The 15,112-nt window shown below is 36.1% G+C and overlaps 1 protein-coding gene across 1 annotated transcript in view; it reads right to left on the bottom strand.

The window, feature by feature from the left end:
* The window catches only part of mmd (disintegrin and metalloproteinase domain-containing protein mind-meld), a 544,021-nt gene that overhangs the window by 72,729 nt on the left and 456,180 nt on the right, over nt 1–15,112 (bottom strand). The window contains exon 9 of the mRNA XM_073088069.1: nt 2,599–2,745. Within this exon, the coding sequence (XP_072944170.1) occupies nt 2,599–2,745 (147 nt within the window). The remainder of the gene's footprint in view (nt 1–2,598; nt 2,746–15,112) is intronic.

Here is a 15,112-nt window from a genome sequence, read left to right on the forward strand (position 1 = left end):
AATTATTTTAAACTCGTATCTGAGGAAAGTAGAATTACACTAATTTTGAACTAAAAATAACCCAATATACTAAAATTTAGAGATAGGATGCGAAACGTACTTGTTCTGAGGGTATCTGAGCGGAGGGATACGAAGTTACTGAGTGCACGCCGGAGCGTGTCAGACCTCAGTTCGTGCATATATTAGATAGCTGTAATTTACAAGTCCCGCCCTGCGGTCTCATTCGCTTTCAATTAATTAATGTGCTAACTACTTGCTTGTCTGTTGTTAACGTACTCGTAATAAACATTGGCGGTGTTTAGCGTAGATATATAGAATTAAGCTGTCTTTATTTTAGACGTGTAGAAGTTTTAGCGAACATTTTCATCGAAGTAAAAAAATGAAATATTTTCTAGGCAGTAGACTTGTTAATCAGAAAAGGTTTAATAAATTATTAAATGTTCTTCTTTATTAATTGTTGCATTTGTTTTTAAAGATTTTCGTATGTTTAACAGATCACTCTTTCTAGCAATATAGGTAACTACAATAATTATTATATAATTTACGGAACATTATAATGCTTTGCAAACTATTTCATATTATGAGAATTTAATTCGCATCCTAGCGACAACATTTAAATCTTCTTACACTAAACATTAGGAACTCACACCTAATTTCCATTTCAACAATACGATCCCACACTATTCCATTTCATACAAGTAGTTTACACACCGCTCCAGATGCCCTCAACAATGCAAATTCGTACGAATTCCCAACTAATATTCTCCTATTTGTACGAAATTCCCAACTAATACTCCATATACCTTATGCTGTACTTGTACGAGATTCTCAGTAGCGTTTAAAAATGTAGCAAATTGGTGCACGTGTACATATTTAATGTTGCTTTCAATATCCCCCTTCCGTCTATTTTAATATTTGCAATTCAGAATAATACCTAGAAACACCACAAATTTTGCAGTTTTAAAGTATTATTTTTATTACAGTAATTCATTTGCCGCACGTCATTTCCAGTGATAATTCCCCGTCAGTATCTCATGACGGATGATATGTCCATCAGTCGGATGTATTCAACGAACGCAAATCAATAAAATAAATACCATTTATTCCAACTCGGATCAAAATAAACTTAATTTGGAACAGATGACCTCTTCAAATTGCTTTAAAATTCAATTAAAATAATACACTTGGATTGCAGTAATAATTTGCACAATGGAAATTTATGGCATGAAATGAGTTGTCATTGTATCTTCATTTAAATAGTAATTTGTTATGTCCTCGTACAATTATGTATGTTTAAATAATAAACGTGTTTGTTTTTTCATTGAAATAAACAGCCAAGTAAAAGGAGTAAAAAAAATGATTGATTAGGGAATAATTAAAATGAATACCTTTTTATTTATTCTTTATTCTTCTATTTGTTTTAATTTCATTCGCAATAAATTCTTTTTCTATTAATTTTATCTGCGTGAATAGAAATATTCCACGCTTATTTCAAATATCGAACGTATTCCGTCGTTACCCAGATTGTTTATTCTCAATAAACAAATTAATTAACATATGCGGCACCCCGTCTAATCGAATCGTGCTGCAAATCGAACGTAAACAAATGTAAACATTATGTTAACGTTGAGTTCAAATTGACAAGGTGTTTTATGTGTAAGTATATTTTTTTATTTCCATTTGCAAACCTTTTTAATAAAGGCGAATAATAATAAAATGATGCATAAAGATAACAAATTTTTTTTTTACCTAAAATCATTATTACTTCATTTTTTTTTATTTTTTTTTATTGTAGCGGTAGGTATTTGCGTGGAGTTGTTATAAAAATAATGTTATAACTCTGAAGGATAGGTAAACATTTCGCTGCTTGTAAAATTTGCTCCATGTTTTTTATTTTTATGAGTAAAGATTTATTATTTGTTTAGAGCGAAAGGTAACAAATCATAATTTGCGAATTTTACGCTTTTGTTTACGAATAGCGAATGATTATAACGTAGAGCAGGCGGCGCGTAAAAAAATGTTCACGGGACTGAGTAAATTAAAGTAGATTGCATGGTTAAAATATGGGTGAGTCGGCTTAGAAGAACGAGCGGCTTTGTGTTATGATTTATGGGACGGCAAGGGGTAAAAATTGCCCTCGGAATTGTAAGGGTTATATAGAAAACAAATAAAGAAGTATTTTTGCCGCAAAACTATATTCTCGAAAATCTCGATTAAATGTTATTAAATATTTATATTGTAGACCTTTTTTACACAAATTTAAATGAGTATAGTATTAATCGTAGTGATAACAATTTTGATTATAATTGGAGTGTAATACTATGTCATTTTGAACAGGTCAAAAGAGAAAAAAACATAATTTCATAACAGAAATTATAAAATAAGAGTAGAGGTAGTATTTATGTCTTTTGGGTAGGTCTTCACAAGTATAACTGATGTGACGTCAGCCGTCAGAGCGCCGCCTGTATTTTTATTTTTGTACTGTTACACTAACTACAAACATACCTAGAGCATCGTAAATTTTAAATAATGAACGTTCTTCTCCTTAAAACCGTTAACTCAACTCCAGTTTAAGATATAAAGGCATGCATCACTGACCGATAGATCGCCGCCGTAGAAGGGATGGATCACGAATGTCTCGTTCCCGATGTGGATGACCCCGGACACGCCGTTGCAAGTGTGGAAGGCGGCAGACGCCCCGGGGTAGTCCTTCACCGTGCCGTGGTAGTAGCAGTGCTCGATTTCCTGCGAAAAAAAATTAGATTATGTTTTAACAATATTACATTAGATTAGATTGCATTGCATCTTAACAGATTTTTCGAATAAATTACCTGTACCGTTTATAGACCATGTGCGGTCAATCTTAATTTATTGCAGCTGACTAAATGACGAATATTCGTACTATATACTCTATTTTTTTTTATTTTCTATTATTCTATTTATTTTAATTTCCAGCAACGCTTTTTGGCAGGCAATAAGGCAGGCCCTCCGAAACTCTGATTAGCGCATGAAATTTAGCAACTAATTCCCGACCGCATCCGATATTGGCTCATACATAGATTATTAACCTAATTCCATAACCCTATTATGATATTAATTAGGTATTATAAAATGAAATTAATTATTTTTAGAATTTCATTTAACCTTGTACATTTCGCTAACATAATTATAAAATTCAATATTTCTTGGCGAATTGAACGAAATTCTTCAATTAATCATCTTAGATTGTGCGACGAGGCTTCTTACAGAATAAGGTTTCGAATTTCTCAGTAACAAGGGCGGCGTTAATAAAAAATGGCGAAATTCAATAATTTTTTTCCCTGCTGAGGAGCAATTTCGTGCTCTGCGAGTTCTTATAATTTGTCATTCACAAGTATCGCCCTTTCAGAGGAGCGATATGACAGTGTGGCCACGAAAACGGCGGTGAGTGTAATCGTGTTTACGATAGTGGGTAAGTAGCGTGCTTGTAAAAATGGTTGTTTCTAATTTACCTGTTTTTAACCGACAGTGACGGATAATGTATTGGTATGTATGGTTCATTAATATGCACGTCTTACAGCGTAAAGGGTTGAAGATGAACTGTTGTTGAATTCGACTAAATTGTGGGAGTATCATAGGGTCGAATGGTAGTTTTATTTTATTAGTAATATTTTTGTCTGACTTAAATTATAGAATTATGTTCAAACAAATTATTGTAACCAAATATATTTATATTATTGTATATGTAGAGCATAGTTATATGTCATTGAAAAACTTAGCTTATTTTCAGTACCACATCGCTTATTCATCATTCATATTATAATACAATAATTTCAATTAACGCGTTATTAACTTTGTGTTTCACTAAACCACCAATCCTATCGATCGACAAAACGAGACAGCATGACAGACGAAGGTCGTACACCTTGACAAGTGGAGCGGGGTGTTTCATTAAAAATCTTTCCATTAGTTGCACTTACGTATCCACCAATACCTGTTCAGAATTAATAACAAATTCCATTACTCATTTCTATACGTAGAAGCGTGTTACCGCTGACTTCTTAGCCCCTTTCTGAAAGCGCCGTCGCAATTAGGTACGTTCTTTTTTGCTCTCTGCGGCGAATGGAACGAATGAAAGACCGGACCGCGGCTGTTCGCAAGAAATCGAAAAGGTTTCATTCATTTGAGCGACGTGGATGGAAAGTCGATTTGGCGGTCTATACATTTATTTCCGGTACTTATGTGAGTTCATTTTAAATCCGTATATTCACTTGTAGGAAATGGAGCTTAGTAAGTCTTTGTATGATTTCAATGTCTCTTTATCATAAATTATCTGATTATAGGTTTATTTCTTAAGAAATTGAATTATTGAAATGTCTTGATTATAATGTTTTTTTGTTTACTCATATTATGAGCAAGATGGTAGTTCTTGCGTTTCAGTGCAGAAGTGTGGACGTCAACTGACATCATAAATGTAGCTACCATTTGAGTCTCCAGGCATGCTACCGCATCTGTATTGGCTAGTACCTCTGTGAGTTAGAAGTCTATTGGCGACTATGACCATTTACCATCAGGAACAGCATACTAGTTTGCTATTTTGATCGTATAAGAACAACCTCTGTTCTTTATAGAGGTAGTTACAGGTCTATGATGACTACCATCAGGTGGACTGCATACTCGTCTGATATTAAAATCTTACAAGGTGAATCTTACAATCTTAAAAGGTGGTAGAACCCTTTGTGGTTCGACTCCGGCGGCACTACAGCCACACCTATTTCTGCCTAATAACAGCAGTGTTAGGCACTGCTGTGTTCAGTTTTGAAGGGTGTCGTAAGGGAGACATACTTTTCCGAGGTGTTCCAGCTTAGTCCTCAGGGGTAGCGGCGCATCTGTGGCCGACCTGAGGTAGGAATATCTAATCCTATCTGGGGTTGATTACAGATGTCCATGGGCGGCAGGAGCCACTTATCATCAGGTGGACTGCATGCTCGTCTATATTATAAAAAAAAACCTGTCAGGTGTCCGCGATCAGCATGCCGCCAGTATAGCGTAATCTCCCACCCCCGAACTCGAAATAGATCCGCACCGAGTGCCCTCATAAGCCCGTAATCCGTCGAGGAGCTTGATTGCCAACAAACACTCGCTAATGAAAAACGTGATGTCCGACCGGCACGCGGTTCGATGTTTGCCGAACGATGACGAAATTGGCCGAGCTTGGGCGAAGTTTGACGAGTGGTGACGAAGTTTGGGTAATGATGTTTTTTTTTTAACTGACTAAGCAAGTGTAGTCTACAATTTATATGAGAACAGATGCTACCAATTACCAAGTCTTACTGCTTTTCTAATCTTCTATCCTTCAGATTCAAAACAGACTCATACAAAATACCTGTCATAAAAATCTGATTACACCTCAGAAACCTTAACCATTCACCTTAATTCTTAGTTAGATTTTGTAGTTTCAAGTGGCAAAAACTATGTGAAATAAATATGTAAAAAATTAAGAAAAAACCTTGTTAAAAGTTTTTTTAATAAATATCCAATAAAATAGATAATTAGGTAGGTATTGGCCTAAAAGTATCCCGATCATCACATTACATGGAATAACACACATTTTGAAAATACAAAGAGAAGACCCACCATGGGGCATAAAAAACTGTATAACGACACAACTGCCGCCACAAGCTCATATGATACAGATTTGCATATTTTTCTAAACACAAACAAATTGGGCCATCGAGGGTTACGTGTCAATCAAAATTCATAAAACCGAACGCAAATATTTATTAATAGGCACAATTCAAATCTGTTCAACCGAAGAGCTTATTTAAATACGCATTCAATTTTGTTTTGTTATTTTTAAGCTTCGATGCGGAAATTGTTTGGTGTCCTACATATCAGGTAGTCATATATGTGTGTGTGTGTGTGTGTGTGTGTGTATGTATATACTCCTCGCCAAACTGCTAGTCCGCTCTGACGTTGTTGCGAGCAGGTGGATATACCTATAAGGTGTACCAAATATTTATGTCCCCTTATGATATGGGTATTAAATGAGGGTTTTTCTGAGTATAAGATATTTTTTTCGCCGGATGTTTCTCAGCCATAAGTGACACGAAATCCTATAAAAATCTTCTTTTTTTTTAAATTATCCAACATTTTTACATTTTTGCATTTCTTACAAAAATATACAATGTGGCAAGTAAGTATGTAGTTTCAAAAAGAATTATACTAAATAACTATACCTATTTCCACCTTATATCTATCTATTATGTTTAAAAGCCAACAAAATAAAATTAAGGCTACTGGGTCCACCTACAGCACTCAATCACGGGAACGGAAAAAACAAGCCCTCGTGGGTCATTCCAAGAACTACGGTCTATTTCCCTTCGAATTTCCTGCTACAAGGGTCCAACGCCGCGCAAGGGTTAAAAACGGCCTGCGTAGCGAATTTGTGATAAGCACAATGACTTTGTAGAATGATTAAATTATATGTAATCATGAATGATTGATTTATTGAGCTCGTGATGTCTACTTCGAGTCAGTCCGAGGTTCAAATCCTAGGCAAGAACCTCTGATTTTATGAGAACGTAAGGTAATTATTAAAAAAAAAAAATTGAAAACTGATGAATGTAAAAATCACGCGATCACAACATAGACTACACACCATAGACATAATTATATCTGAACTACGATGACGTATGGCGGTTTAAAGTGACTTTAAGACGTTTCTGCCTATACCACAAGAAAACTATTGTAAAGACTCATACTGACTATTGACAAGAACCTACTGACAAGAAAACTATTGCGAAGACTCGCACTGACTATTGACAAGAACCTACTGACAAGAAAACTATTGCTAAGACTCACACGGACTATTGACGAGTCGCTCACCGCTCAGTATTGACGGGCACGGGCGGGGATAGAAATAAATTGCCGGGACGCCTTGCGCCCCGGGGGGAGGGGTAAGGTGAGGAAATTCAAATTGGATTGAAGGAAGTTTAGATTGGATTGAATTTTCTTGCCACCTTGTTTAATTTAAGGGCGGATGGGAAAAATTCGACGATCGCGTCTTGTCGTTTGTTCCGGGCGATTGGTTTGCGAGCAGAGAGATCGGTGCAGATAGTCCCACTACTGGGCTTGGATCTGCTTATAATTAATGGCTTTGGTCGTAGTCCAGCACTCTGGCTAAATGGGGATTTAGTCCCCCATGGGGATTTAGTTTATTTAGGCTACACACAGGCTTTAGGACACACGTTTGAGCAATTTTAGCAAGATCAATTGGTATGTAGATGTCACGGTGTTATCCTTTAATATTAATGGTGTCTATTAATCTACAGATGTTAATCTACAGATATCGTTTGTGTTAGAAATGACGCAAAGAAAGTAAAAGTGAAAGACTGCGCAGACACAGGCCGTATCTGTCAAAATATTATACAAAAGATATGATTTGTCAAAATATCTGTCAAAATATTATACGAAGTTATGGCCATAAGCATGTTAAAATTTTTAATACGCATATAACGTCGAAAAAATAGAGCTGCCCGGGATTGGAACTCCGGACCTACAACAAAATTATACAAGGTTATGAGCGTCGTTCCAAATGTGAATGGAGATTGGTACACTAAAAGGAAATTTTTGGTACCAGATAGAAATTTCGAAAGTACACTAGTAAGGTTTTATTATATTACAGGAATTGAAGCAAAAGAAAGACGTTTTAATAACTCGCTTCCATTGTTCATTGGGAGGAAGATTATGTACGCGATGGGATCTTTACATAACTTACTTATGAAAATATTTAAGATCACGGAAATTGAAGCACAAGATAGGATATTTAATAATGTACTTTAAATTTGTAGGAATAAAGATGAAACAGGAGGAATAATAAAAGTCTAAAGATTTTTGTATATCAATAAATGTTTAGGAATATAGTCTGTTAGTATACCTCTGTATATATGTACTTTGCCTGTATGGGCTAAGTATGAATTAAAGTATATAGGATACTTTGATGTTAAATAATATGGGGTGAACATCTCAGTGCTTAGGATGGACTTCATGGTAGAATGTCCTATTTTATATAGAACTGGTTACAGACTTATCATGTAGGTAAGTGATGCTAGTAAGGTATTCGTGTGCTATGTTGTAAAATATTCATTTAATTTTTAGTATTTGTTATCATAGCGGCTGCCGATATACATACTCCGTAAATTTTTAATACGTCTGTCTGGGGCAATTCAAGAGATTGAGAACAGTCGGACAGGCAGCGGCTTAGTACGAGTAATTGGGTTCCTTTTTTATCTTTGACTACGGAATTCTTAAAATTAAGAAATATCCTAGCCATGATCAATATAAGCAATGAGCAAGTTGTTGCGTTTAAAATTACAGCTGGTAAATGACAGGTATATGAACAAATCGCGAACCAGTATACCATGGTACATTCTTCACACGAGTGTGTGTCCGTCACGTGTCTCGGTGGAGTGTGTGTCGCCACAAAAGCCGACAATTAAGTGTCCCTCGAGAAATGGGACAGCGAGCCGACAGGACGCTCGCAGACAATGTCCCACTTTCTCATAACTGGATGTACGGGTTACTCTGGATTTACGATGTTTGGTTTTAGAAAAATATGAAGTTCTGTGGTGATGGTATCCTGTAGTATCAGAATCAGAATAGAGCTACGGTATCTTGTCTGGAAGGGGTCTTCCGGGGTTGCAGGTGGCAAGAGGACTACGAAGATTGTGGCGCAACGGCAGGTGTAGGCATAACGGCAATCTTTAACGCTCGAAGGTGTGGTTCTTGTAATTGCTTACCAGGGCAAGACCAGAACAGGGTACCGCACTCGAAGGAAAAAAGGTGATGAAATGTTGCTCCAAAGAAAACTAAAGACCGCCGTAAATGGCATAATATTAAAAAATAGGAACAAATTGGAAAATACTAAAACAATAATGTAAGCAAGATTCAAAATCCTAAAACATTCAAAAAATCCAAATTTAATTTACGGAAATTGGATGGAAATATGATGTACGCATCCGACCTCCGGCAGGACTCCTTTAATCTGTTGTTGATGACAGACGTTCATGGGCGGCAGTAGCACACATCAGGTAGGCTGTAAGATTCTGCATGCATACATGTTCTACTTCTATTCCAAATAGAGTCAAATATTTTTGCGGCACACGATTAAGCGAGCGGCGAGTGGCGTTATGAAACACTTCATATTTCAAGCGGGCCATACATCATCGGCGGGGTGTGTTTCATTTTTCCTCACAACGTTTTTGAAACACACCCCGTGTTTCATTTTTCTTCGCGACGTTTCATAATTAGCGCCCGTGTTGTCACTCGCCCGGGAGTAGGTACGGTGTGGAGCATATGTGCACGATGTGAGAGAAATAATAATGCGCTGTTGGGAAATTTATATTTAAGACGCTTTTTATGATTTTAGACCTGCAAGAAAACTTCAGTATCGTGGATGTCATGGATATGGACGAACGAACTGGACAAAGAAGCGAAATATAATTATGTAGAAGCATCGAATAAAAATAGTAATAATTATGTATTATCAAATCACAAATTATTAATTTAATTGGTATTTGTTAATTCAGTTATTAGTTTGGTAGGGTAAATCTCCCTTGGCTACAATAAACGAACCGTGCCCAACTGTTATATTTAAATATCATTGCTATTATTAATGTGTATGTTACCTACTATTAGGGGTTTTATATTATTCGGTATACATACACATGTACAAATATGAGCAAAGATATTTCCATTGTTTGTTTTCCGCGCCTTTCAGCGGGGAATTACCTTGGAAAGCTTTCAAAATAAATCTGTTTATGGAACTCTCGAACTCCGAAAGAAAACAGACGCTCGTTAACAAAACATGGCGGGGGAATGCTTTATTGAATGAGCGATGACACGTTACCGCGGTAATTAATTAGACTGGCCACTGCTGCGACTTTGTTCATTTTAGAAAAGGTTCGTCCACTCTGTTTTGTATACGGTACAGGAGAATATGATTATTAAACACCTCATTTTTCAGAGAAATGTACATAAATCTTACTTAACTTCAATTTTGCCTTATGTGTGTTGTTATATTTTTAGGTTTCTTAAAGCGTAGATACATTACCCTCTACTCAAGGTTGCGCGAGTCATGAGGTTATGCACGTTTAATAATTATTTATAATTTAAATATAACAAGTTTAAAAATCCGTTTTAACATTGTAACCACACAAATAATTAAATTGAGCTTAATAATAAAACAACACAAAACACAACGAAAACCGATTGTAAATTCGTTTTTAATTTAAATAAAACAGAAAAGAAAATCTTTTTATTAAACGCATTTCCATATTTATATCCGCCGTCTTAGAATTAATTTGTGAAACGACAAAAACAGCGATGGATGTCACGAAAACATTGAAGTGGAAAAAGCCGTCGTCACGTCAAACTTCCCCTTTATTCGGGACGAGATTGAACGACGATAATATCCGTCAAAAACTCGTGCAAAAATACGTCTTAAAATTCGGCGGGCGCACCTGGACTGTGAAATATTAGATGCGTTGTGGAACATGCTTATCAGTCTGTAATCATTCATTTCTATAGGATTCTTTTATAATACTGAAGTAGCGAACTAACATGCGGTAACTAGCTATTCCCGCCCATGAACATATGTAATTAACTCCACATAATTAGGCCTATCTGTTGGTCACATATGCAATGCTACCCCTGAGGTGTATCTCTCGGTTATAAAAATGGATTGAGTGATCACAGGACTGTGAGCTAGTCAAAACATACCAGTTAAACTTGACCAGTACCCTTACCATGAGTTTTCAAAACACCCACAATTTTACGTTACGTTTACTCAATCCGTTATTCTGTTCCGTTTGCTTAGTAGACTGAGTAAACGTAACAATAAGTCAAGTCATTTTGTCTACCTCACATGTCCGCAAAAAAGAGGGACAAAACATAAAGCGCCATTTGTCAATTTAGACATTTAATATTACGTATATAGTTCTAATACAATCCGCTAGGGGCGCTGATTGGGCAAATATGTAAATACCAAAACAGTCATATTTGTCAAAACGTACAACCTTATGGTAAGGGTACAGTAACGGAGTGTTTCTATCCTACTCGTACTTAACAACGTTTCATGCTTGAGAACCTTTTGCCTAAGGTGTTGGTGCTATCATACTCAAACCATGAAGAATATTACCTTTACTACGCTGATTTATATCTTTACTGTTCTGATTTATTAAGTAAACTAACAGGAAAACTGTATAAATTATTATTCTACTTTATAAAGTACTAGCAGAACCCGCGGCTTCGCCCGCGTAAAAAAATATGATATAACAGACAAATACTCGTAACTGTAATCGTAAATTTGTACCTTTAACAATTTTAACGATAAAATAGCATTAATATTTAATTAATAAAAGCTTTTTTTCTTCACTGTGTAACTAAATTGGTCAAGCTTTCTTCAGAAACATACACTAAAATTCTAATTAGTGGACTGTAATGAAACTTTCTTTAAAATATAAGTTTCATGTAGGATACAATAATTATTATTTACTCTATTCCATAGGAACCGTCCATGTTATATGCGGCCTTACATACAGTGGTTCTTTTCAGGGTAGCTGGCTGGGCGGTTAGAGCTCCCATTCTTGCTGCCCGCAACTCCCGAAGTCCCCCTTTAGTCTCGTACGACAGGCAGGGGATACTGTAGCCCTGTTCTAGCCCAAAAATTTTAATCCAAGGTCTATGTGTCTATCACATAACCATCACTAATCCACGCATAACCACAACCATACCCCACGGCAGGACAAAATGTTGGCACGCAGTGTGTCCAAAGTAGTTGCGATGTACCTAATCAGTATACCAAAATTACGCATTATCATATATGAAATTTGCACCCGTCCACGTTGTCGTGTATTTGTCTGAATAGACGTTATCTGAAATTTTACGTTTCTAACTTCGAACCTAAAAGATTCCCGTATATATACATATAACACTTCTTTTACCTCCTTAGTAGAATTTCAAAAACATTCCTATGTACATATGTATCAATAAATACTTTATCATCAAATTTCTGAAAGCTAATTCAACACCTGCGGTCGGCAAGCCGACACCCACGGGTGGTGTATGGCCCGCGACTTTTCCTTGTGGCCCGCGAGTCTGCGCGTTACTAATAATTTACCAAGTGCAAGTCCAACCCGCACCTTGAGCATTCCGTACAACTAAAATTTTTATTTACACATTTTGTGAAAATTTCAACTGTCTACCTCTAACGGTTTAAAAGTTAGTTGGAAAAATATCGAATAGCAGTTTGTTGTATGGGGACCCCTTTTTGTTTTCAACTTTTTTATTTTTAGTATTTGTTGTTATAGCGGCCACCGTTATGCATCCTCTGTAAGAATTTCAAATGTCTATCTATTACGGTTCCAGAGATAGAGCCCTGTGACACACGGACAGACGGACAGACAGTGAAGTCTTAGTAATAGAGTTCCGTTTTTATCCTTTATGTACGGAACCCTAAAAAACCGTCGATGTGCACTTCAACACGCGTAATCCGAGTACATTCCCATGTTAAAAATATATGTTACGATGGCCCGTGGAATTTCACCCTACACTAAACCTCTCTGCACTCTGTTCTTTTTCCAGACACGCCAAAGGAAGTAACTTCAACAACGGTTTTTAAAGAATCTTCCTTTACTTATAGGTTTATAAAGGTGGTAGAACCCTTTGTGGTTCGACTCCGGCGGCACCACCGCCACACCTATTTCTACCTAATAACAGCAGTGTTAGACGCTGCTGTGTTCCGTTTTTAAGGGTGTGGTAAGGGAGACAGACTTTTCCGAGGCGTTCCAACTTAGTCCTCAGTAGACTTGAGTAGCTCGCGAGTGAGTGATATAAAAGATATATATCTTCACCAAAGAGCTAATCACTCATCAACTCCGACGAATTTGAATTATATCTTTATATCCGCGTCACATGGTTGAGTTCATAGGTCCATACGATTCCGGATATAAGATCTTCTTCAACTCAACAGTTTTATACTCGCTCGCGAGTGAGTTATGAGTCAAATGAGCGACTGACTGAGAGAGTCTGATTCGAGTCAAATGCATTACGTCTTAAACACTAATTAAAATCTTTTTTCTTTGCTAATAATATGAAAATAGGGATATACAAATAGTGTTGGCCGTGAAATTTATATATAATTTCTTGCCAGTTTTGTATTAATTATAGGAATCAAAAATGTTGTCAAAACATTTTGATCTGATTCTCTGATATACTGATATAAAATGTCGCTTATATCTTTACAGAGCTACTGAGCTAAAGTGAGTTACTGAGCTAAAAGAGTGATATATATCACTGAGTTGAAAAGATATATATCTCTCTTTTCACTTCAGTGATATATAATGCGCATCTCTAGTCCTCAGGGGTAGCGGCGCATCTGTGGCTGACCTCAGGTAGGAATATCTAATCCTATCTGGTGTTGATTACAGATGTCCATGGGCGGCAGTAGCCACTTACCATCAGGTGGACTGCATGCTCGTCTTCTACTTCTATAGTATAAAAAAAAATAGTACCCTAATGGTGGTTGATTGTTGAGTTGCTAAAATGCTTACAAACAGATGTGTAAACAGAAAGGCATAATGCATACACCCTTCTATAGCAGTCTTAAGGGTTGATCTAAAAATCTAAAAAAAACCGTGACTCAGATGCTTCATTGATTGTAATGATAATTTTTCATAGTGGTCGCTCCCGAATGAACGGAGTTTGAAATAAAATTCCAACCCCCATTTAACGACCTTAAGGGATGATTTTCCAAAAATAATGGTATAGGTGTTTAATTATTTTCTATCGAAAACCCAAATACCGATTTTTATACAGTTTACTTCAAAACTGGTGGACTTTCATACAAACTTACAACCCCTATTTTACCCTCTTGAGGATAGATTTTCCATAAATGGTGTTAAAAAAGTTCTATTATTTCCAACAGGAAAGCCAAATGCAAGTTTTTATAGTCCTTGCTTCCGAATTAACGGAGTTTGAAATAAAATTCCAACCCCCATTTAACGAACTTAAGGGATGATTTTCCAAAAACAATGAAATAGATGATTAATTATTTTCTATCGAAACCCAGATACCGATTTTTATACAGTTTACATCAAAACTGGGGGACTCTCATACAAACTTACAACCCTTATTTAACCCAAATAAGGGTTCATTTTCTAAACGGTAGAATTATAGTTCCACTGTATCTAACCAGTGAGCCAATGGCTAACTTACATAGTGCTGGCTTTCAAATTGGCAAATTTTAAAATAAGCTGTTAACCCTTATTTTACCAACTTAAGGGTTGATTTTCCAAAAATGGTGAAATAGGTATTTAATTATTTTTAATCGAAAACCTAAATACCGATTTTGATAGCGTTTACATCAAAACTGGGGGAATTCTATACAAACTTACAACCCTTATTTAACCCACATAGGGGTTGATTTTCCAAAAACGGTAGAACTAAAGTTATTTTATATCTAACCAGCAAAGCAATGGCTAACTTTCATAGTGCTGGCTTCCAAAATGGCAAAATTTAAAATAACCTGTCAACCCCTATTTAACCACCTTTAGGGTTGATTTTGGAAAAACCCTTAGATTACATTTTTATTACTTTAAATCAGAAAGCTAAATACCAATGTTCATCTAGTTTGCTTTAGAACTGACGGACTTTCATATTAACTTCCAACCCCCATTTAACCCCCTTAACGGTGGAATATCAAAAAATCCATTCTTAGTGCGCATCTACATTATAAAATGAAGCTATATTTCATAAAATTTTTTGGTCAAGTTTCAGAGTTTTAAAAGCGATAGATTGGAAGATAATTTTTTTTTTTAATTTTCAACGCCCCCGCACTCCCCTCTGTGGGTGGAATATCATAAAATTAGTTTTTAGTAAATTCAAACATGCCATAAAGAATATCCTGACTAAGTTTCATACCTATAAGAGCTGTAGTTTTAAAATGTGAATTTTTTTTAATTAACACCCCCGCAACCCCTCTTGGGGGTGGAATTTTGTAAAATCCGTTCTTAGCTGACCTCTACTCGGTGAAAAGAATATTCCTACCAAATTTCAAGTCTTTAGCTCTAAT

This window comes from Epargyreus clarus, unplaced genomic scaffold (assembly GCF_041222505.1).
Source record: "Epargyreus clarus isolate Ecla_fem2 unplaced genomic scaffold, WU_Ecla_fem_2.2 ptg000026l, whole genome shotgun sequence".
NCBI lineage: Eukaryota > Metazoa > Arthropoda > Insecta > Lepidoptera > Hesperiidae > Epargyreus > Epargyreus clarus.